This window comes from Lagenorhynchus albirostris, chromosome 18, assembly GCF_949774975.1.
Source record: "Lagenorhynchus albirostris chromosome 18, mLagAlb1.1, whole genome shotgun sequence".
Classification (NCBI taxonomy): Eukaryota; Metazoa; Chordata; class Mammalia; order Artiodactyla; family Delphinidae; genus Lagenorhynchus; species Lagenorhynchus albirostris.
The window spans coordinates 65,950,191-65,971,787 of NC_083112.1; the positions used below are offsets into that span (position 1 = coordinate 65,950,191).

General features: G+C 42.7%; 1 protein-coding gene across 1 annotated transcript; it reads right to left on the reverse strand.

The window, feature by feature from the left end:
- Nucleotides 1-515: 515 nt before the first annotated feature.
- On the reverse strand, nucleotides 516-1,529 carry OXGR1 (oxoglutarate receptor 1). The gene has a single exon (XM_060129408.1). It carries the CDS (start codon nucleotides 1,527-1,529, stop codon nucleotides 516-518), a length of 1,014 nt encoding a protein of 337 aa, XP_059985391.1.
- Nucleotides 1,530-21,597: the final 20,068 nt, after the last annotated feature.

Here is a 21,597-nt window from a genome sequence, read left to right on the forward strand (position 1 = left end):
AGTTTGAAAAAAAATTAAAGATATGAAAATTTTTTAAAAGCGAACATTGAAAAATATACAAATAATGCCTTGAGTAGTGTAGGGCCTCAATACAAATAGACCTGCATATAAAGAAGCAAGAAACTGTGAATGAAAAGATTGGCTTTCTCTTGTTGTGGCATTAAATACTGAGAGATTTAGGGCAAGGAGATGAACATCAATTTATATATATATATATATATATATATACACTATATATAATTTTATAAATTTATATATATGAAGTTGGTGAGACTAGATTTCCTCCCACAGTTCCAATTCTGCATCTGAATTCTTTACTGATACGCATGTACCAGTATTGAGGATCTCAATAGACAGGTTGCAAAGAACTCGCAGCAGCCCTGCCCTGGCTCCAGCACGTTATTACCTGAGTGCACAGTATGTCCTAAGAGTTCCACCGAGGGAGATAGTCTGGACTTCGTAGAAGTTATAGGTGAAATACCAGCATTTCTTTTTGGCTGAGCATGTGAAACGTTTCAAGGGTTGTTTGAGTGACTGACTTTCTTCCCTTGCTCTAGGTCCCCACCTGCTTTGCATCTCACCATCGAGCAGACGGCCTGCTGGAAGTTGTTGCTGACCACCACATACAGTAACAGGTTGCCAAAGGTGTTCAGGGCAGCCAGCGGTCTAGAAACGATGTACGCCTCGTGGATCTGATTCTCAATGGAGCAGCTGATTGAAAGCAGGCGAGATTCAATCCGAATGACCCTCAAGATATGGAAAGGCAAGAAGCATATATAAAACACGAGGAGCAGCAGAATGGTTAGTCTTCGAGCTTTCTGCTTAAGGCAGCTGTGCGTCTGAGGTCCTTGTGTTAGGGTGTAGATAATCATCGTATAGCAAAGTGTCACGATCACCAAGGGGAGGCAGAAGTTGGTCGCGGTCAAAATTAGATTGTACCATTTGATGGTCGTGAGGTCATCTGAACTGGTGAGGTCGAGGCAGGCGGATCTGTTGGTCCTGGTGGTTGATGTGATCAGAAAGGTTATGGGCATGACGGCCACCAGTGAAATGGTCCACACCACCCCACAGGCCACCACGGCCCATCGAGTTTTATGGATGGAAAAGCAGCTCATCGGGTGAATAATGACAAAGTAGCGGAAGATGCTGAAACAGGTGAGAAAGAGGATGCTGCTATACAGGTTAAAGTGGAAGCCGAAGCGGATAAACTTGCACATGAAATCCCCAAAGATCCAGTTTTCTCCACTGGCGTAGTAGTGAATCAGGAAGGGCAGGCTGGTGAGGTACAGCAGGTCCGTGCAGGCCAGGTTCAGCATGATGATCGTACTGCTTCTCCAGGGCCGCATCTTGAAGATGTACGTGGAAATTGCTACTGCGTTCCCGGGAAAGCCCACCAGGAAGATGATGCTATAAATAACTGGGAGGTAGTGCGTCTTGAGTGGGATCTTTTCATCAGTGCAGTTTCCAAGAGCAGCTGCATAATTGGGGAAATCAGAAGCATTTGCAAAATCATCTAGTGGCTCATTCATGGTTGTCTCCTTTCATTTTGCAAGAAAACAAGAGAGTGCAGTTTGGCGATACGAATCGAGAGAAAGTAACTCGCTGATAAAGGAAAATAGAAAACATTAACGGTAGGGTAATGAAAACAATGATCCACTTTTCAACGAAAATTGCTCTAACAGCCTAAATTTGCCACTCTTTCTCTTGAATCTCCAAAGAGACCCTGAGGAAGAAATTGAATTTCAAAGACAATGACCGTAAGGCAAGTTACTAAAGACATCTAACAATAATATAAAAGTTAAATACTATGAGAAGTAAAATGAAGGACTGGGGTGGAAAACCCCACGTTGTAGCTGCAGAAGACGACTTGGCCAGGTTGCTGTTGAGGTATGCCCTAGAGTGTCACCATTAGAGACTTGACCACAGCAAGCTCCACCACTAATCACGTGTGAGGCACCTCACCAATGTGTTACCTCTAAACTTGACAAAACGCTGAGAACATTTCTTATTATCTCTATTTTACAGAAGAGACTAAAACCGCGACCTGTTCCTGGTAACAAACTAGTGGCACAGCTGGGATTTGAACCTATGTTTGTCTGACTTAGAACCCATTCTCTTTCCAAACTGCCTCACTGTGCTGCCTCTCAATCTGGATGACCCTAAATGAGGGATGCAATGGGAAGTGCAAAGGCATGACGGGACTGAATACCAGACATTTCTAAAATGTAGATTTCATGCATTCCAACATCATATGTCTGGTAGATTTCATTTTCAAATTTCAGCTCTTCCAACCCATTTTAACAGGCAACATAGTTTGCTCATGTTGTGGGGGGGGGGTGTTTGCAGGGGGAAGAGGAACAATAGCTTCATGCAGTGTTAAGAGCTAGGGTGCTATTGCCAGAGGCCCTGACCTTGACTCTGTTTAGCCAAAGAGTAGTTGTGTGTCCCTAAGCAAGTTGCTAACGCTCTCCAGGGCTGTGAGGAGTGGGATTTTAACTTTTCTTCTTCTTGCTTCTCAGTGTTTTCTAAAATTTTGACTGTGAATTTCTGCATGAAGATCATTTAAAAGAAGAATGACTTACAATTAGGTTATTATTCGGATGCAAACGCTGTTGGTAAAATGCATCCACTTACATATTTATGAAGCACCCACTGTGTATTAGTTAGGCATTCTGCCAGGTCCTACAGATACCAAATGAATAACATGCACAGATGTACAAGCCACTATCTCAGTCTACTCGGGGAGATGGACAGAGAAATTATTTTAACAAAATACAACGCTAACTCATGGAACTGTCAATATATCCCCTCCAAAAAAGACACGAAAAACACTTGGAACACTACTGGGCACATAATAAGTGCTCAATAAATGTTAGGTGTTAATCACTAAGTCCTTTGATAGATGAATAGTACAAGGCTACTGATATTACAAAGAAGGGAGGGAACAGCTACTTAGAGAATAGGAGTGGGCACTAAAGGAACATCATTTAGGAGGGAACATTTCATCTGAAACTAGCAAGAAGAGAGGAAAGGCCTTCCAGGCAAAGGGAATAGCATGTGCAAAGGCACTGAGGTGTGACAGAGTTCAAGAGGTTTCAAGAGAAATCTCAGAATGCATTTAAACATTTATTACTTTTATTCTGAATGAATTGGGGAAAGAATAGTTCAGGGATAGGAAGCCTGCCAGGCACTGAGGTGTGACGGAGTCCAAGAGGGCAGCTGTCAGGACCCACACGTGAGAGGCCAGCACTCCCTGGGACCATGTATTACCAATCAAAAGCGAATGTTTCTCTCCTGGTTCAGTTAATTTACTCTCACTGGTATCGCTATTTGTAGAACTACCACAGACACAGAACTAAGGGTGACAGGAGTTAGGCACTGCTGACCAGCAAGGGTGCTGTGAAGCCAGAAAACCACAGTGGAGAGCTTTTCCCTTGACCAAAAGCCATAATGGGCTTATGCATGGAGAGAAGGCAGTCATTTAAACCCAAAAGAAAATGGTCAGGGTTAGGGAGTCACTGAAGTAGCACTTTCTGAAGTCTGTTCTTAGCAAGTCAAGATTCAAGACTGCTTATCCGTCAGCTCCTTGAAAGCAGAAGCAGGAAGTCACCTCGTACCCCAGGGGCCGACACACATATTTATTGTGTGGGCCTCAATAAATATTGTTGAATACAAGAACCATGAGTAACACCAGCAAAATATATCTTGTGCCGCAAAACTAGTAAAGCAGCAATGGTTATTCAAAAAAAAAAAGTTTGATTCTTTCATGAATTTTAAAATAAGGTGCAAAATTAATTTCTGTTATTGCAAATAAACCCCTGCCATGTTATGGGGCCATTTTAAACCGTAATCATATCAGGAAAAGGCAAGCTGTAGGTAGAAACAACCACCTTATTGTTTTGAAAAACAACAGCGCAGCTTGGAATTTATTGAACAATGACTGACCACTTGTAAGGGAGCTGGGGTTGACCAAGAAGAGTCACCCCTCCCCCTAAACCTCACTGAAAGAATGGTTTGAGTTTACAAAATACGTGTGAAGTTAAGCACAGGAGACAAAAACTGGTCAGGGCTGTGAGCGAAGTAGAACGAGGCAGTTTCTTTCCTCGACAGTTCCAGAGTCCTGTGCAATTCACTCCTGCCACCAGAGCACCGGCCGACCACAAAGGCACCATTTGCATTCAGCGGACATTGTGGAATGATGTGCTGTATTCCCTACTGTGGATCTCAGTCATAGGGCGGTTACAGACCCCCGAGGACTACTGTATGAACTCGAAAGAATGATCTATTAAGCTTCAACATAACCAGATGGATATATTTGAACTAAAGTAGATGCCACACAAATAAAAACAAGGACCAAAGATTTGGGAATTTTTTATGATGGAAAAAAACCTCCATCATTTTAGCCTCTACTTTTTTCTCTGAAATTGGGAAGACATTGGGAGTGTTTGAGGCTAGCTGCAGGATGTCAGTGTTTTGGGGATGCACAGCTCAGGACCGTCATCCTAAGGCCAGCCCGCATATGAACCTCACAGACTGGGATTGCAAGCTTCTGAGAATAAAGATGGCAGGACGCGGGACGTGGTATCTATTCAGGTGCAGCAGATGCTACTTTGTGTCCATAGAGGATTCTTGCCCACTTGGTGGGAACAAGTCAGGTGGGATTAATGAAGCAATGTGATTTTTCTAGGGTATCTGATAATTTTGTAATAAACTCCTTATCCAACAGCCCCCAACTGCTCTGCAGCTCTCCCTGCCACACCCTGGGCTCTTCTGGTGCTGAAAACCCAAGGCTAAGTTAACACCCGTTCTCTCCTCCAGTGAGAGGAACACTGCTCCTCTCACCTCCCTCAGAGGCCTTGGAAACCCCACAGCTAGGGTTGCATGTGGTTACCAAGAAGAACCTTGGATAGACCTTTCATTCACAAAGATTCATCTTGGTTTCCTCATCTACCTATTTGTAAACTAATTTAATTTCGTACTTGTGGAAAGCGGACCAGTTCTCAGCCCAGACATACTTGTGAACGTTGTCCTCCCTGGACCCTGAAGGACCCCTCTCCCCAACTCTTCCCTCAGACCCAAATTTCAAATAAGACTCTGCAACTCAGGTACCCTGACGAGCCTTAGGACCTGCCACATTGATGGGGCCCAAAGGTATGATTTTAGCTATTTGATCTTTGACATTCTCCAATCAAATAAAATCTATGGAAATGCACACACAGACACACAAAAGTTTTACATCCAATTTGGAGGTTTAGAGACAATCCTAAACTTTTTCGCTTAATCTATAGCAAAGACACAAAACAAGATATAATAAAGGCATAATAAAGGGAAATGGTTTTTTGGTGTGCTTGCTGAGGGGTTTGTGGGGCAGCGTCTCTGGGCTTTGCTAACACCATGAAGCCCAGAAGCATACGGTGTGATCTAAGCACGCATCCGGAGGGCGGAATCAATCGATGTCAGAGATGAACTCTCTGCCCCCAAAGTCCCCACGCTTGGTCGTGAAAAAGGTAGGAGAAATCCATAGTCTGGCACTTCTCCAGGCCTCCCTGAGACAAATCTCTGGCCATTCTAGGCTTTTATTTTGCCCAGATGCGCCCCTGCCCCCTGCCAGGATGCGGGGTTGCTACTGCTGCCCCGAGATAAGAAGCTGGGGACGGGAGGCTCTGTTCCCGCTGGCTCAGGGCGTCCCGCAACCTGGGTCCCCACTCCCGGATCAGCGCAGGTCCCCCATACCCGGCTCCCTCCCGCCCGCGGGGCCCGCTCCCCCCAGATCGCGGCTCACCTGGCACCCCAGGCGCGGCCGCCGTGCGCCCCGAGTGGCCGTCGGAGCGCGGCTGCGCCCTGGCGGCCGGACAGTCAGGAGCAGAGGCCAGCGCGCCGCCCCTGCCCCTCCCACCGCTCGGAGCCCACTCAGCAGGTGCTGAGCCCCGGTCCCGCCCAGCAGTCAGAGGACAGCATCCTCCCTCACTCACTTTCATGGCCAACACAGGAATAGCAGCTTCCTCTCCCGGGGGTCGCTGGACATCCTCCATGTCTGTTTTGCGCGAAACTGCCCAAAGGGAGTATTCCCTTTGGGCAGTATTCCCAGGAGCAAACACAGCCTGGCAGGAGGGCTCTTGCACCAGGGCAGTTGCAGTCCTGGGTCCTGTCGTCTGGGTCCAGAGCTATCACCTGCTTGTCCACAGTTCACGGCCTTTCATTTAGTATAGGGTGGAAGCAACTTAAATTCCGGCTCTCTAAATTGGAAGACCTCCGCCAGAGGGTCTTTTCACTGTATGCAATTACAGGCCTGCCCTCCACAGCTCAGCAAAGTGATGTAAAAATAGTTTGTAACTGTGTGGGGACAGCACCTGTCGGAATCTCCAGATCTAGGACGCAGCCCTGTTGCCATAACCTGAGAACAGCATTCTCCCTTCTCTGAAACCCGGCTACGCCATCCAAGAGAACCGGGCTCTGAATCATTGGATCCTGGGGTCCCTGACAGCATCAGAGACAAGTTTTCTGTATTGCCTGATGGGGACGCGTGGAGAAAGCCCCCTCTCCGCTCCACCGTGAATGGGCACTGAATGCCCCTTTTGCACTATCATGTTGATGGGCATTAAAGCAACCAGTTCATCCTCTGGGCGGGCCAGCCTGCAGGAGCAAAAATGTTAAACTAGGCATCCCAGAGCCCAAGTGAGAAGATCCTCCCTTGCTGATGGTTGGGACAGTACTATATTAGGTATTTTTATGAGTATGCTTATCATTATTTGAGTCCCAGACTCTCCCAGGAAATATTTTGCATCAGAGAAAAATTATTCTCCAATTTTACTATCTTTAATCACTTCCTCAATTCCTCATTTGGAATTATTTGATCCTATTTATTTCCAATCCATCCACACATTCATTCAACAGACATTTGCTGCTCGATTATTCTGTATCAGGCACTGGGGAGCTGAAGAAGAATAAAACTTGATCTCTGCCTTCCAGGAGCTCGTATTCCTGAAAAAAATAAACAGTTAATTTAAAAAGTGATTAGGGTTTGACCCTGGAACATAAGGGTGCTATGAGGGAATATAAGTCAGTTGTAAGAGAGAGAGAGAGAGAGAGATCACAAGAAGCTTTCAGAGTAAAAGATGTTTGAGCATTTTCCCTTGGTGATCAAGATGTCCATATAAAGAGGAAATGGCTTAGAGGGATTATTTAAAAACAGGTATTGGGTCCTAGAATTTTAGATGTGGAAAGGACGTTTAAAAATATCCAGTCCTGGGAATGTAAAATGGTGCAGCTACTATGGAAAACAGTACGATTGCTCCTCAAAAAATTAAAAATAAAATTACCGTATGATCCAGCAATTCCACTCTGGGTATATTCCCCAATGAATCAAAGTCAGAGATTCAAAGAGATATTTGTACACTCATGTTCATAGCAGCATCATTCACAAGAGCCAAAATGGGGAAGCAACTCATATGTCCACAGGTGGATGAATGGATAAATAAGATGTAGTATGTACCTACAAGGGACCCTTATTCAGGCTTTAGAGAAGAAGGAGATTCTGACACATGCTACAACATGGATGAACCTTGAGGACATTACATTCAGTAAAATAGGCCAGTCTTAAAAGGACAAATACTGTATGATTCTGTTTACATGGGGTGTTGAGAGTAGTCAAATTTATAGAGACAGAAAATAGACTGGTGTTGGCCAGAGGCTGGAAGTAGAAGGAATGGGAAGTGTTTGTTTAATGGGTATAGAGTTCAGTTTTGAAAGATGAAAACAGTTCTGTGTGAAACTCTCTGAAGATGGCATAGGTCTTCACGCCCAGAGGATGACGATAATGATGGGAGCATGACATGTGAATGTACTTAATGCCACTCAACTGTACATCTAAAAATGGTTAAGACAGTAGCTTTTATGTCATGTGTATTTTACCACAATTTTTAAAATTCTGTTAAAAAGCCCATAGTTACGGTCTCACTTTACAAAGGAGGTCACTGAGAATTAGAGACGTCCAGGTGACAAGCCTGAGCACACAGCCAGGGAGGCCTGTGGAAGAGCAAGGCACCAGCCCTCTGTTCTCACTGCACCGTGCTGTTGGTAGCTGGACCACTTGATGGAAGCCATTGCTCTGTCAGAAAACAATGTGCTTTAACCCAACACTCTAAAATGGCTCCATCAACAAGGTGATTATGAGCAACTGTCTTTTTTATCTTTTAATATTTATCTATAAATATTGTTTCTTACTACAATTTGAAGTCCTCACCAATAAAGTAGTCATTTCCAGGAAAATAGAAAATAAAATAAAATACTAACTGATAGATCTTAAACATCTCTGATTAAAGAGAATGATATAGTTTATACGTCTTTAAAACAACTTGCCTTAGAAAAATGACGTCACTAATTTAGACTATGTTTTAAACTTCAAATTTTGGATCTGGAAGTAGTCTTTTACCAACCCTAAGTCAAAGACTCATATAAGGGTAGAATTCAACTTCCCTTTAAAATTGGTCTCTCGCCCAGATTCAGAAATGCTTTTCCTTCTTTAAAATGAGCACCCAATAGAACAGAATTCCAGCACTTAGATTCATAGCTATTTGAGCAGTACAGGGGCCACCTGCAGTGTGCTGCAATTGCTCCTCTGAAGCAGGGGACGGGGTTTAGCTCCACGATAATCTGGCTACTCAGAATTTCTCTAATTAGGAAGCACCTCCCAAAGCCCTGTGAGACTCTGCAGAGAAGGCGGATTCAAGGAGCATCCTCCAAAGGCAGGAGGAAGAAGAAGGAGTAACATATTACAACTATCCTCTTCTTCAGGGTTGAGTGAGAAAGGAAAAAGTCATTGGTGATAATGTGGGCCCTACAGTTTCTCTCTCCCCTCGTTATCATTCCCCATCATTCCCGACCATTTGTATTAACCATTTCTGTTCTTTTATTCTGATGCTTTGATATGTGGGGCTTTGCTGATGGGGAGAGACTGCCTCTCCCAGAGTTAGCCAATTCCTAGAGTTAGTAAACTCATCAGAGAGTGTACTCTCAAATGCAAACCAACCAATCCAGAGCCCATAACCCAACCACCTTCTTTATTGGGCTGTCACACTCTGCCCACCATTCACCTGCCCTAATCATCCCAGGACCAGGTACCAGACAACTAGGGTCAGCCCCTATTCCCCAGAGCCTACTGAAATTATCCAAACTAGCCAGTCCTAAGCCTGATTCCCTGCCTTGCCTGGTCCTTCCCACGGAAACCACAGTAAAGGTTCTTGCCATATTTCCCCCTCTCCTTCTGCCTCCTGTCCCACACTGGTGCTTCCCTGTGTGACCTCCTGAGGTGTGGTGTACCCCCTCCTCTTGGGATCTGCGAGTATAACAAACTACCTTTTCAATGGCAGTCATCCCCTGGTATGTTGGTCTCACCACACCTGAATGATAACAAAACGTATATTTTGAAACAGTGTTCATGGCCTTGTCAGGCTTTTTTGTAACTTTGGCCACAATATGATACATCTTGGTAGGATAGCAGTACTCTCATGAGATGAATTGTCTTGATTTAAAAAAGAAAAAAGGTTAACTTTTTTCTAATGCCTTTAAAATGGATTGCTCAGTGAAGATGCGTCATTTAGATAAAGCAAGGGTTTTTTTTTTTTTTTTTTGCGGTACGCGGGCCTCTCACTGTTGTGGCCTCTCCCGTTGCGGAGCACAGGCTCCGGACGCACAGGCTCAGCGGCCATAGCTCACGGGCCCAGCCGCTCCGCGGCATGTGGGATCCTCCCAGACCGGGGCACGAACCCGCGTCCCCTGCATCGGCAGGCGGACTCCCAACTACTGCGCCACCAGGGAAGCCCTAAAGCAAGGTTTTGATCTATACTAGACAACAAATTCAGCTATTGCAATGCCTTCCGGATTCCTACAATATTTCTTCAGTGCGGAGGAAGACTTTATGGTACAGCAGAGAGAGTCCCCGAAGTTTGAGACCTGAATTGTAGTGCTCGGAAAGCAACTCAATTAGGTGGGAGAGGAAATTCCCTTTCTAGTTCTCCATCTAGGAAAAGCAGACGTTGGGCAGGTCAGTTCCAGATTAAAGGGATCTCAGTTTTGAAAACTTAAGAGAAACTCCAAGCTTAGTTGCTTAGACGACGATGTATGATATTGCTGTGCTAATGTGAGTCCCCGCTATGCTTCTATGTGAACATCTTTTGATGATTTTTAAATGTTTTCACAATGATATGTTCTTTGAAAAGAGGCTCTTCTGGGGAATTTAGAGAACTATTAGGAAAGGGGTGGACTAGGTCGTCCAACCTTAGACCCAATCCCAGTATAATCTGGAAGATGGCATGGGTCTTCTAGGTGGGTAAAGAGCCAGGCGGTCAGTAGAGCTAGTGGATGGGCACAGCTAAGCACGGGGTCCCAGTCTGTCCAGGAGGAGCTTTAATGTGAAGTATGGTAACCAATGGAAGCAGGGAGAAATGGAAATTCGAGACTAAGGAAAACGTCATATAGAAAAGCCAGGGAATGGAGAAAACCATCAACAAGAAAATGAGCGCTTTGCCTTTGCTGGTGCAGGGTCCTCTGCTTGGACCATCCTTCCCATCTCATCTTCCTGGCTTGAATCTTAACAAAATACACAACTAGTCTGTGACTATCTTTGCCCAGAAATATATTTTCTTCTCTGAATACTTACTGTACTTATAGTATGTACCATACAGTCTAGCATGTATTCATTTGAAACTGTTTAATAGTATGATAAACTACAATGGTTTTAAAACTTGAGTCTTGTCTAATCAACAAAATTGTCTCTATCTCGAGAGAGGAGTTTATATTCTCCTCTTTGGATATTGCCGCACCATCAATCTGTGTATAGTAGACTATTACAACTGCCTACTGTTGTTAGGCAATTATTACTATAACCATGAATCTGATTCCTCATTTGACCTTGATTAATACTAAAATAGGTTTTAGTTACTAGTTGAGACTAAGCTGTCTCCCACTGGCCTCTGTCCAGTCAGTTGGACATATGAAAAAGGACGTGGGGAAAGAGTGGCCAAGAATTTAACAGAATGAACACCAAGCTGAAAGACTGAATGGGGCAATTAGGAAATCACTGCTGGCCCGAGAACAGTTCCATCACGTGGTAGGGGCTGAAGCTCGTTTGTGCAGTGGGTAGAGCAGTAAAGCGGGAAGTCACAAGTGAATTAGGAGGGATGGGAAGAAAGAAACAAGGATGTAGCCTGAAGGCTGACATGTTTAAAGGAAAGATTTTATTTATTTATTTATTCTTAGGTTAGAGAAACCCTAAGCATTATTGTAGAGTGAGGGAAATAAAAAAGCCAATGGTGAAGAAAAGATTGAGGTGGTATAATTAATGGACAAGAACATGACACGATAATACTGGCTGTGAGGTGTGACTCAGCAAATAATAAACGCGTTTGAATTCTGGCTCCTACCTTTATAAGCTGTATAATTTCTTTCTTTAAACCTCATTTTGTTCATTTGTCAAACTTGTTAACACACCATACAAAGTTGAAAATGATTAGGATAAATTTTGATTCTCAAAGTTGACTATACATTGTAAATACTTTAAAAAGTTTAAAAAATACTCATGCCAACCATGGCTGAATTTCAAAAGCATTACATTGAGAAAAAAAAAATGCCAGAAACAATGAACACACTTTGTATGATTCCATCAAGATTTGGCAAAAATCATCATCATCATCATCAACATCTATGAGGATAAAAATTACAGTAGTAGTTGCTTCTGGAAGGAGAGGAGGGTTGACCCAAATGGGCAAAGAGAAAACTTTCCAGGTTGATGTAAATGTCCTATATCGTGATTAGGATGTTGGTTACTGAGATGAATACATTTGTTAAAACTCACTGAACTGGATACTTAAAATCTGTGTAAAAATACTCTATGTATTTATACTTTGATTAAAAAATAATTAACCCCAAAGGAAGATTTGATTTAATTGGTATGGGAAGTGGATTGGAAATTGGGATTTTTATAAGCTGCCCTGGTGATTATAATATAAAGAAAAGTTTGAGAACCACTGGGCTAAATCATCTGCTGAGATGATTGAGATTGTGAAGAAGCGACCTTGAGAAAAGTTTGAAATTAGAAAGTGGGTTGAATGGGTACAACCTTTGTTCTCAGGGTATGCCCGTGGACTATCTGCATCAGAGACCCCTACGGTGCTTGAAAAAATGTTCATTCCTGGGGCCCACGACAGAGGTACTGATACATACTTTGGGAGTAAGTTCCAGGGTTTTGCATATTAACAAGTTTTCTCCAGGTGATTTTTATACTCTAAAGTTACGGCAATTCCTGAATAAAGGGACCAGCATTTCACTGGAGAGGAGGATTGGATGGAGAGCAATTCCTAGCAGGGGAGGGCAGCCTTAACTCGCAGCAGAGAAAGTATTTGGAAAACCAATCACATGACAATCTGGACTGCCAGGTACCCACATAAAGTTGAGGAGGTGATGTGCAACTGTAACGCAAAAACAAAACAAGCCTGGAAAACCAAGAGAAACAAAAGGAGTAGTAAAGTATGGATCTGCTCTGGAGTCTGAGGCTCAGCCCTTGGACCAATGATCCTCTTGGGATGTACCTTTTGGACAGCAGCCAGAGCTTCTTAAAGCTGATTCCTCTGAAATGAACCAAAAATATATGTCAGGATTGACAATTTTCATGGGAAGTATCAGCAAAGTGTTAACATTTCAAAAAGAAATACAGCGCACATTTGAGAAGGACTTTGGGTAGGATTTAGACCAAGGTAGATGTCAGAGAAGCTTCCTGGTGGTCTAGTGGTAGGATTCGATGCTTTCACTGCCGTGGCCCGGGTTCAATCCCTAGTAGGGGAACTGAGATGATACAAGCCCTGCAGTGCAGCCAAATAAGAAGGTAGATGTTTTTAAGGAGGATTTTCAGGAAGAGAGGTCAGTCTATATAAAAATATGGAGGCTGAGGATTGAAGGAAGTGTTCAGGTAATAACCTGAGGTCCAGTTCTCCTGAAATATTAAATAAAAACTACATCTAGAAGAGTAGTGGCAGGGACAGGTAAGTCCTAAAAAGTAGAATGGGAGCACATTTTGGTGAGACTAAATTCGCTTTCTCCAGCCCTGGCTCTGAAGAAGCAAGCTGCCATGAATCATGAGTCCTGCAGCCTCCAAGGAAACCATTTCTGCTAACAGCCCAGGGAGAATGGAAGTAGGTCCTTCCATGCTGAGCCTCTGGTAAGAACTCAGCCCTGGACAACAGCTTCATTGCAGCCTGGTGAGACCCTGAGCAGAGAACCAGCTAAGCTGTGCTTGGACTCCTAACCCCGGACTCACAGAAACTATAAGATAATAAACATGTGTTGTTCTAAGCCACTAAGATGTGGTCATTTGTTATACAGCAACAGGGAAAGGATGTAGATTTTGGTAAGCTGTCTTTATCTAATTACACAGGCAGTGGGGAGCCATGAGAAGTGTTTGAGCTGGGAAGTGGAGTAAACGTGCTCAGCACCTTATCATCTACTATTTTTTCTCTTGGGCAGGTGTTCAGTTCAATTGTTGATCAGCAAGTTTCCACCAAGAAAAAAGGAAATCCCAGGAAACTGTGTGAAAAAAAGAACCAACTTTGTGTTTTTTGTCCTTTTTTTTACTTTAAAGAGTTAGTCATTCATATTTCTTATATTATTTATGTATCAAGTTATATTTATTATATATTATATTTTATGTTTTTAGGTTTTCATCTTCTGCTGTTTACTCTTGTGGTTAAGGTTTTATTACCTCATTTTTTTCTTTGGAACCTTTGAAATTATAAAAAGAATGTTGGACCAGAATCACATGGTTCCTTAAGCTATCTTTTTGTTTTATGAAAGACAAGTAGATTCAGGGGTCAATGCCAAGTCTCTTGCCAGCATAAGGGAAACTTTATTATACCAGCATGTCACACAAACATTATCTTTGTCTTTACCTCTTAAGACCATGAAGGAATGCACCCCTCCATCGCCATCACGTACACACACTGCCATTCACCATGTAAAAATACCGCCATACCCTCTCCTTTGCTGAGGTCCCCATAAGGCTACTTGTGACTTTTGTGAGCCCCAATGACATGACTAAGGACAGAATGGTTAAGTCTGAAGCAGATAGGAGAAAATTGTTCCAGGATTGCCCTCGACTTCTGTACCTCACCTTGTTCTATTCACCATGTGAACAGAAGATTAATCCCTCTTACACGCTGATGGAAGTCCAGGGATTCAAATTCTTTGGTGCTGAAGTAATGATTGTTCACATTTTTTGAAATTTGTTTCTCTACCCTGCTAAAGTCTTATGTCACTTTTCCCCTTCAGCGACCACATTGCACAATACTATCTTATTATATCTGTCATGCTTCTGCATTTGAATTAAAATGCCTCAAAAAAAAACCATAACAGGCTCTGTAATTTCTTTATTATAGCATTTTCAATCTCTTCCTTTTGACCTTTTGGTATTGCTTTCACGATTAATTTTTTTCCAGGGCCCTGTTGACACAACAGACCACTGTACTAACCTATTAACCTTTGAAAAATCAAAGTTGAAATCTGACTTGAGTAAGGGAACCAAAATATTTTTCAGCTAGCCTGGGCTTTATGAACAATAAGGCAGACAAGCTCATCTCCGTGATGGACAGGCTCTGTGTGTGGAGGAGTTGGTACGAAGAAAAGGAGATTGAAATGCAGTGCAATGCAACTAAAATGGAAAGTTAGCATTGTGTCTAATCTTAGAGTGGCTGGTCTTCATGCTCACTTTCAGGGAGAAAATGAAAACATAAGTAATTTAATGATAACAGCTGTGTCTTCCTTCTTCCATTTTTCATAGACAGTCCTCCAGAGTCTGCCCTTCCTGCTTTGTGTCTGATGTATGCTTGTTAGTTAAAATCGTTAAGCTGTCTATTGTTCCTCCCTTCCTAATTATACCAAACTGATATTTCATTAAATTGGAAAAATTTTAAACCTCTTTAATTGTAAATCCTGCTTTAATCCCAACTGTGAGTTTAACTGTACCCAGACTTTTGTGAAATTCTTACAATTGTCCATTGATAACTGAAGAGACAGTGTAAGCTCCATTTGGGTAACCTATACTTGGAGAAAAAGTGACTCACTCACCTCTACCCCATCTTCAAAGGTGGTTTATTCCTGACCTTTGCAAGCTTCCCTTAACCCTCCCCATGTCAAAATATACTGATCGCTGGTTCTGTGGTTTTAGATGTCCTTTGAGCCCTTATATCTGAGCTTTCTGTTTTATTTTATTTTTAACCAGGGGCAAATAGGTTGCCCAAATCTCAGTGATATTCTTTGAAGAAATACATCTGCATTTGGTTATGTTATTATGCATTTATTTGAAAAAGAAATATTGCCACTTTGCTGCCTCATAACTGCTTTCCAACCTGATTACCTTTGGTCTCTGTGGTCATAGCAGAGTGATGCCCAGGTGGGGGGAAAGCAGGGGGTGTGAGGGGCTGTGAGAGGGATGTGAGTGCTGGTAGACTTTCCTCCTAAAGGCAACCTTGCAGACCAGTCATGATAAAGGAACAGCTCCAGGGATGCCTAGGCTTTATCACACATGTACCCAGCGATTGTAGTCACTTGCCCTTTAAAGGCTGAGCTCTTGAACAGTGTTCTTGCCTGATTTTATTCCCTGGAGTGGACACTTAATGCAGCCTCTTTTTTTTACCATGGATGACGCACTTATTAGCCCTTGAGCATGGCCAGCTCTATAATTCGCAGGGCCATTGCAAAAGGAAAATGTGGGCTCCGTGCTTAAAAAACGGGAGAAAAGTGTCTTTAAAGGTTTTAAAATATAAATCTTTTTCCTTTCTTCCACAGTCTCTCTTGATGTCATGGTGTTTTTTGTTGTTGTTGCTATTTAATGTCATTCTAAGTAAAGAAAAAATTAACATGTTAAATTATTAGCATGAAATGTACCATTCGTCTTTATATGATGCAGTGTTAGTTTTAAATGCAAATATAAGAGCATCCAACTTACATGAAGCACCCTCAAAATTACACAAGCCGGGCTTCCCTGGTGGCGCAGTGGTTGAGAGTCCACCAGCCGATGCAGGGGACGCGGGTTCATGCCCCAGTCCGGGAAGATCCCACATGCCGCGGAGCGGCTGGGCCCGTGAGCCATGGCCGCTGAGCCTGTGCGTCCGGAGCCTGTGCTCCGCAATGGGAGAGGCCACAACAGTGAGAGGCCCGCGTACCACAAAAAAAAAAAAATTACACAAGCCATATTCCAAAGCTCATACCTACATGGATGTGTATTTTGGTTTTACCGTAACCGTGGAAGCATGACACAAAACCAACCCAGCTGTTTTACTTTATTCTTTTCCACACACACCTTCTATGTACTCTATCTGCAGATATTGATGAGTAAGGGAAGACTGAAAGGAAAGTAATCATGGGCCGTCCTATTTTTTCCTTTCTTCCTATGCCATCGTTTTCAGTATAATTCACTGGCTCACTCAGGGAAATAACACAAGTTAAAAAAATAACATGTTATGGTTCCTTGCTCATTAGTGTTTATTAGAGCACCAGTGCCTTCTTTCTGGGTGCAAAGCAAGTTCTGGCTCAAACAGAAAGCATAGCCTCTAGGGGCTGTCAATGCCCCCTCTTACTTAGCCATAGACGTAACACTGACCTTGCACTTGCTTTGAATCACTGAACTCCTATGCCCCATAGGTCCCCCAGTGTTCCTTGATTATCGAGCATCGTGAATGCTGTTTCATGGGCTTCAAGGAGTGACAATGGACATGCGTCGCATCTAACTCCCCTGCCCAGACAAGTACTCCATTGTCCATCGTATTTCACTCACAAAGCATGAATTCAAAGGTAACATTGCGGAGATTTTCAAGACAGGAAGAGCGAACATGAAGCCCAAAGAGGGGGTCTTTGGAGCATGTGCCCTGGGCTACCACACGAGTCACATGCCCATGAAGTCAGCCCTGCTGTTGAACTAGGAAATCACTAGTTTGACTGACACAGACTCAACCTTGGAAAAGTTATGTGAAGTTTTCAGAAGTGTCAATTGGGAAGAAACATAGTTATTATTCCCCGTGTTTATAAACCATGGGAGACTTCAAAATTTGGTTTCTTGATTGAGCTAATCAGGATGAACTGCTCCCTGTTCTATGTCACAAAATAATTTCATAAACTATGAACGCGCTGGATTATCTCTAGCTTCTAGTAGAGCTTTCTGTCTGAACGACTGCACGCACCTAAGCGTCTCAACTCAATGAGTCTCAGGCTACAGAACCTCCACCTCCGATTTATGCTGGGTCATTCTAGCTCAGAGCCTTGAGTGATGATGTCTTTTGCACATGGCATTTGTACATATGTGATGTATCAGAGGTTTTCAGTGATGGCCTTCCATCCGCAACGGGGATAATACACAGATAATAATGCTGTGAGAGGCAAAAGGGGAACTGGAGAAAGACCTTTACAAATTTGCCTAAAAGGAGCCATGCAGCATTGAGTACAACACACACACACACACACACACACACACACACACACACACACACACACACACACACACACACACACACACACACACACACACACACGAGGAGGGAGAGGAAGCAGTAACATGGTTTCCCACCTCAAGGACGAAGATGGCAAGTTGTCTGTTTGTAAATGACATTTTTTAAGCTGACTCTGTGCACACTTCAGACTTTTATCTTATTAAGTTACTGGAGACAAGGACTTTGCCAATAATCTGGACTCCTCAGACTTAATAGGAAAGTTGCCAACCACTCCTTATTTCTCTAACTTATTTCAGAGAGCGAACCTGCATATCAACAGAAATAACCCTGGGGCCAAATGCACCTGTTTCTCTAGCAAACAGCATTCCAGTCACATTTTTCTCTTTGTGTACTGTGGAGGGCTGAGGAAATGAACCCTCACCGCCCTGCCGCTTTCTAGCAGCAAGGAATGAGAGCGAGTCTGCTGCCCGCAGGGGCGCAGTATGCCGGTTCTTAAGTGCGATCAGTAAGGACCCTCCTCCTCTCCTTGTCCTTGGGCGCTGACCTCGGCACCACACGTGTGCTAGGGTAAACAAAGACCGGTTTGGCTGTGCCTCTGCTCTCGCCGTCAGTCTCCCTCTGCTGTCTCTCCTCCTTCGGCTGGAGCAGGTGCCAGAGGCATCGTGCCTGAAGCTGAGTGAGTCCAGTGGGCACGGTTGCGTCTAGAACATAGTAGAAAGGCACGACACCCTCAGTGTCTCGCAAATCTTACGGGACCTCCCCAGGCGCCCAGCTTTCACTATGACCTGTGACCCCATCCATCAACCAAACCGGGCCACAGATATTCACGGGGAGCCTCCTAAAAACATCCCGGTGACACGGACAGGGCAGCCACTGAGTTTGAAATAACAACCACCATAGTTCAGCATTTGACTATGGATATTTTAACTGGATGAGCTGAGACAAGTTACTTAATTCCGGAGGCTACTGTTTTCTCAATAATAAATTAGAGACGAAAATACCTCCTTGCCTACCTCATGGTTCGTGGGGAAACTGAACAAGTTTTAAAACTGCACATATAATAATATGCCCTAAAAGAAACTATTTAGGGCTATTGAAAAGTCAGGCATTACCAGCAAGTGCCTAATACCATGCCAGGCAATGTGGAATCGCAGTATCTAAGATGTCATGCCTATCAGAAATAAGCTCACAGCCTAGTGGGGAGGAAAGACGCTGTACATGGTACAAATATGCTCTCTTAGTTCCCCACATTATACATTGCTAATGACAAACAACACTTCACGCTATAAAGTTGGTTCTGTTCATCTTCCCATTTTACGTATGAGGTAATGAAATGCAGGGATCTTGAATAATTCTGTAGGTCATATAGCTGTAGGAAAGTGGGGAAATGGCAGGTCCAAACTATGAAACCCATCTGGACAAAACTGTAATTCAAAAACATACATGTACCCCTGTGTGCATAGCAGCACTATTCACAATAGCCAAGACATGGAAACAACCTAAATGTCCATTGACGGATGAACAGATAAAGATGTGGTACATATATACAATGGAATACTACTCACCCATAAAAAAGAATGAAATAATGTCACTTGCAGCAACATGGATGGGCCTAGAGACTATCATACTAGGTGAAGTAAGTCAGAAAGAGAAAGACAAATACCATATATCACTTATATGTGAAATATAAAAGATGACACAAATGAACCTATCTATTTAGGTCTTCCACCGATTTTTTTAATTGGATTGTTTGTTTTTTCGATATTGAGCTCCATAAGCTATTTGTATATTTTGGAGATTAATCCTTTTTCCATTATTTCATTTGCAGATAGTTTCTCCCATTCTGAGGGCTGTCTTTTCATCCTCTTTATGGTTTCCTTCACTGTGCAAAAGCTTTGAAGTTTCATTAGGTCCCATTTGTTTATTTTTGTTTTTATTTCCAACACTCTAGGAGGCAGGTCATAAAGGAGCTTGTTGTGGTTTATGTCATAGAGTGTTTTTCCTATGTTTTCTTCTAAGAGTTTTATAGTGTCTGCTCTTACATTCAGGTCTTTAACCCATTTGGAGTTTATTTTTGTGTATGGTGTTAGGGAGTGTTCTAATTTCATTCTTTTACATGTAGCTGTCCAGTTTTCCCAGCACCACTTATTGAAGAAGACATACAGACAGCCAAGAGGCACATGAAAAGATGTTCAACATCACTAATTATTAGAACAATGCAAATCAAAACTACAGTGAGATATCACCTCATATGTCAGAATGGCCATTATCAAAAAACCCAGAAACAATAAATGCTGGAGAGGGTGTGGAGAAAAGGAAACCCTCCTGCACTGTTGGTGGGAATGTAAATTGATACAGCAACTATGGAGAACAGTATGGAGGTCCCTTAAAATCTAAAAATAGAATTACCTTATGACCCAGCAATCCCACTACTGGGCATTTACCCTGAGAAAATCATAATTCAATAAGAGTCATGTACCACAATGTTCATTGCAGCACTATTTACAATAGCCAGGACATGGAAGCAACCTAAATGTCCATCAACAGATGAATGGATAAGGAAGCTGTGGCATGTATATACAATGGAATATTACTCAGCCATAGAAAGAAACGAAATTGAGTTATTTGTAGTGAGTGGATGGACCTAGAGTCTGTCATACAGAGTGAAGTAAGTCAGAAAGAGAAAAACAAATACCATATGCTAGCACATATATATGGAATCTAAAAAAAAAAAAAAAAGGTACCGATGAACCTGGTGGCAGGGCAGGAATAAAGACATAGACATAGAGAATGGACTTGAGGATACGGCAGGGGGCGGGGAAGCTGGGGTGAAGTGAGAGTAGCATCGACATATGTACACTACCAAATGTAAAATAGATAGCTAGTTGGAAGCAGCAGCATAGCACAGGGAGATCAGCTCGGTGCTTTGCAATGACCTAGAGGGGTGGAATAGGGATGGTGGGAGGGAGGCTCAAGAGGGAGGGGATATGGGGATAGATGTATACATGTAGCTAATTCACTTTGTTGTACAACAGAAACTAACACAGTATTGTGAAGCAATTATACTCCAATAAAGATCTATTTAAAAACTGAACCTATCTATGAAACAGAAACAGACTCACAGATATAGAGAACAGACTTGTGGTTGCCAGAGGGCGGGGGGGATGGAGTGGGAGTTTGGAGTTAGTAGATGCGAACTATTACATATAGAATGGATAAACAACAAGGTCCTACTGTATAGCACAGGGAACTATATTCAACACCCTGTGATAAACCAGAATGGAACAGAATATAAAAAAGAATGTATACATATGTATAACTGAATCCCTTTGCTGTACAGTAGAAATTAACACAACATTGTCAATCAACTATACTTCAATTAAAAAAAATACAAAGAAACCCCAAAATATGAAACCCTTGAAGTCTAACTTCAGAGCCCAAACTTCACTTTGACACCATGCCATCTCCTTTTACTGGTACCAAATATCTAGTACAGACAATAATTATGTAGAATTAGTTATGGAAGAGATCAATATAGTAATCCTTTCAAAGATCCTCTGTGAGTATCTTTCCCTCAGAGCTCTATTTTTAACTTTATGAAAAGCCATAGTAATAGTCTAAATATAAAAACTAAGCCTTCTTAATGCGCTCCCACCTCTGAAGTTCTCAAAACCTGTCAGTCTATTTAAATTGAAGAGCTCCTTAGGAAAGTCTTTATGGAACACGCAGGACAGGAGACTTGGATGCCTAGTGGAGAAGGTGTCTTTCAGGAAATCTCAAAGCATGTCCTACAGATGCCAATAGCTCTGCCCACACATGGGACTGATTCTGCCAAGGACACCATATTTGCTAGTATAGTTTATGTCTCTCTTTCCTCATGGCCCCTTGCTCTAAACAACCGAACTTTGCATCATTCCTTTGAAACAATGCCGGTCCCATAAATGAAATAGAATCTAATAGCATTTCTGGCTCTTGCAGGGTCAAAAGTATATGTCAGATGATAAAGAGCAATTTAAACACACCAAGGGGCAGCACAATTGAAAAATAAAAGATGAGGTCTTAGTGAGAAGGCTGCTCTGGAGAAGAAAATGACAAACTTATTCCTTCT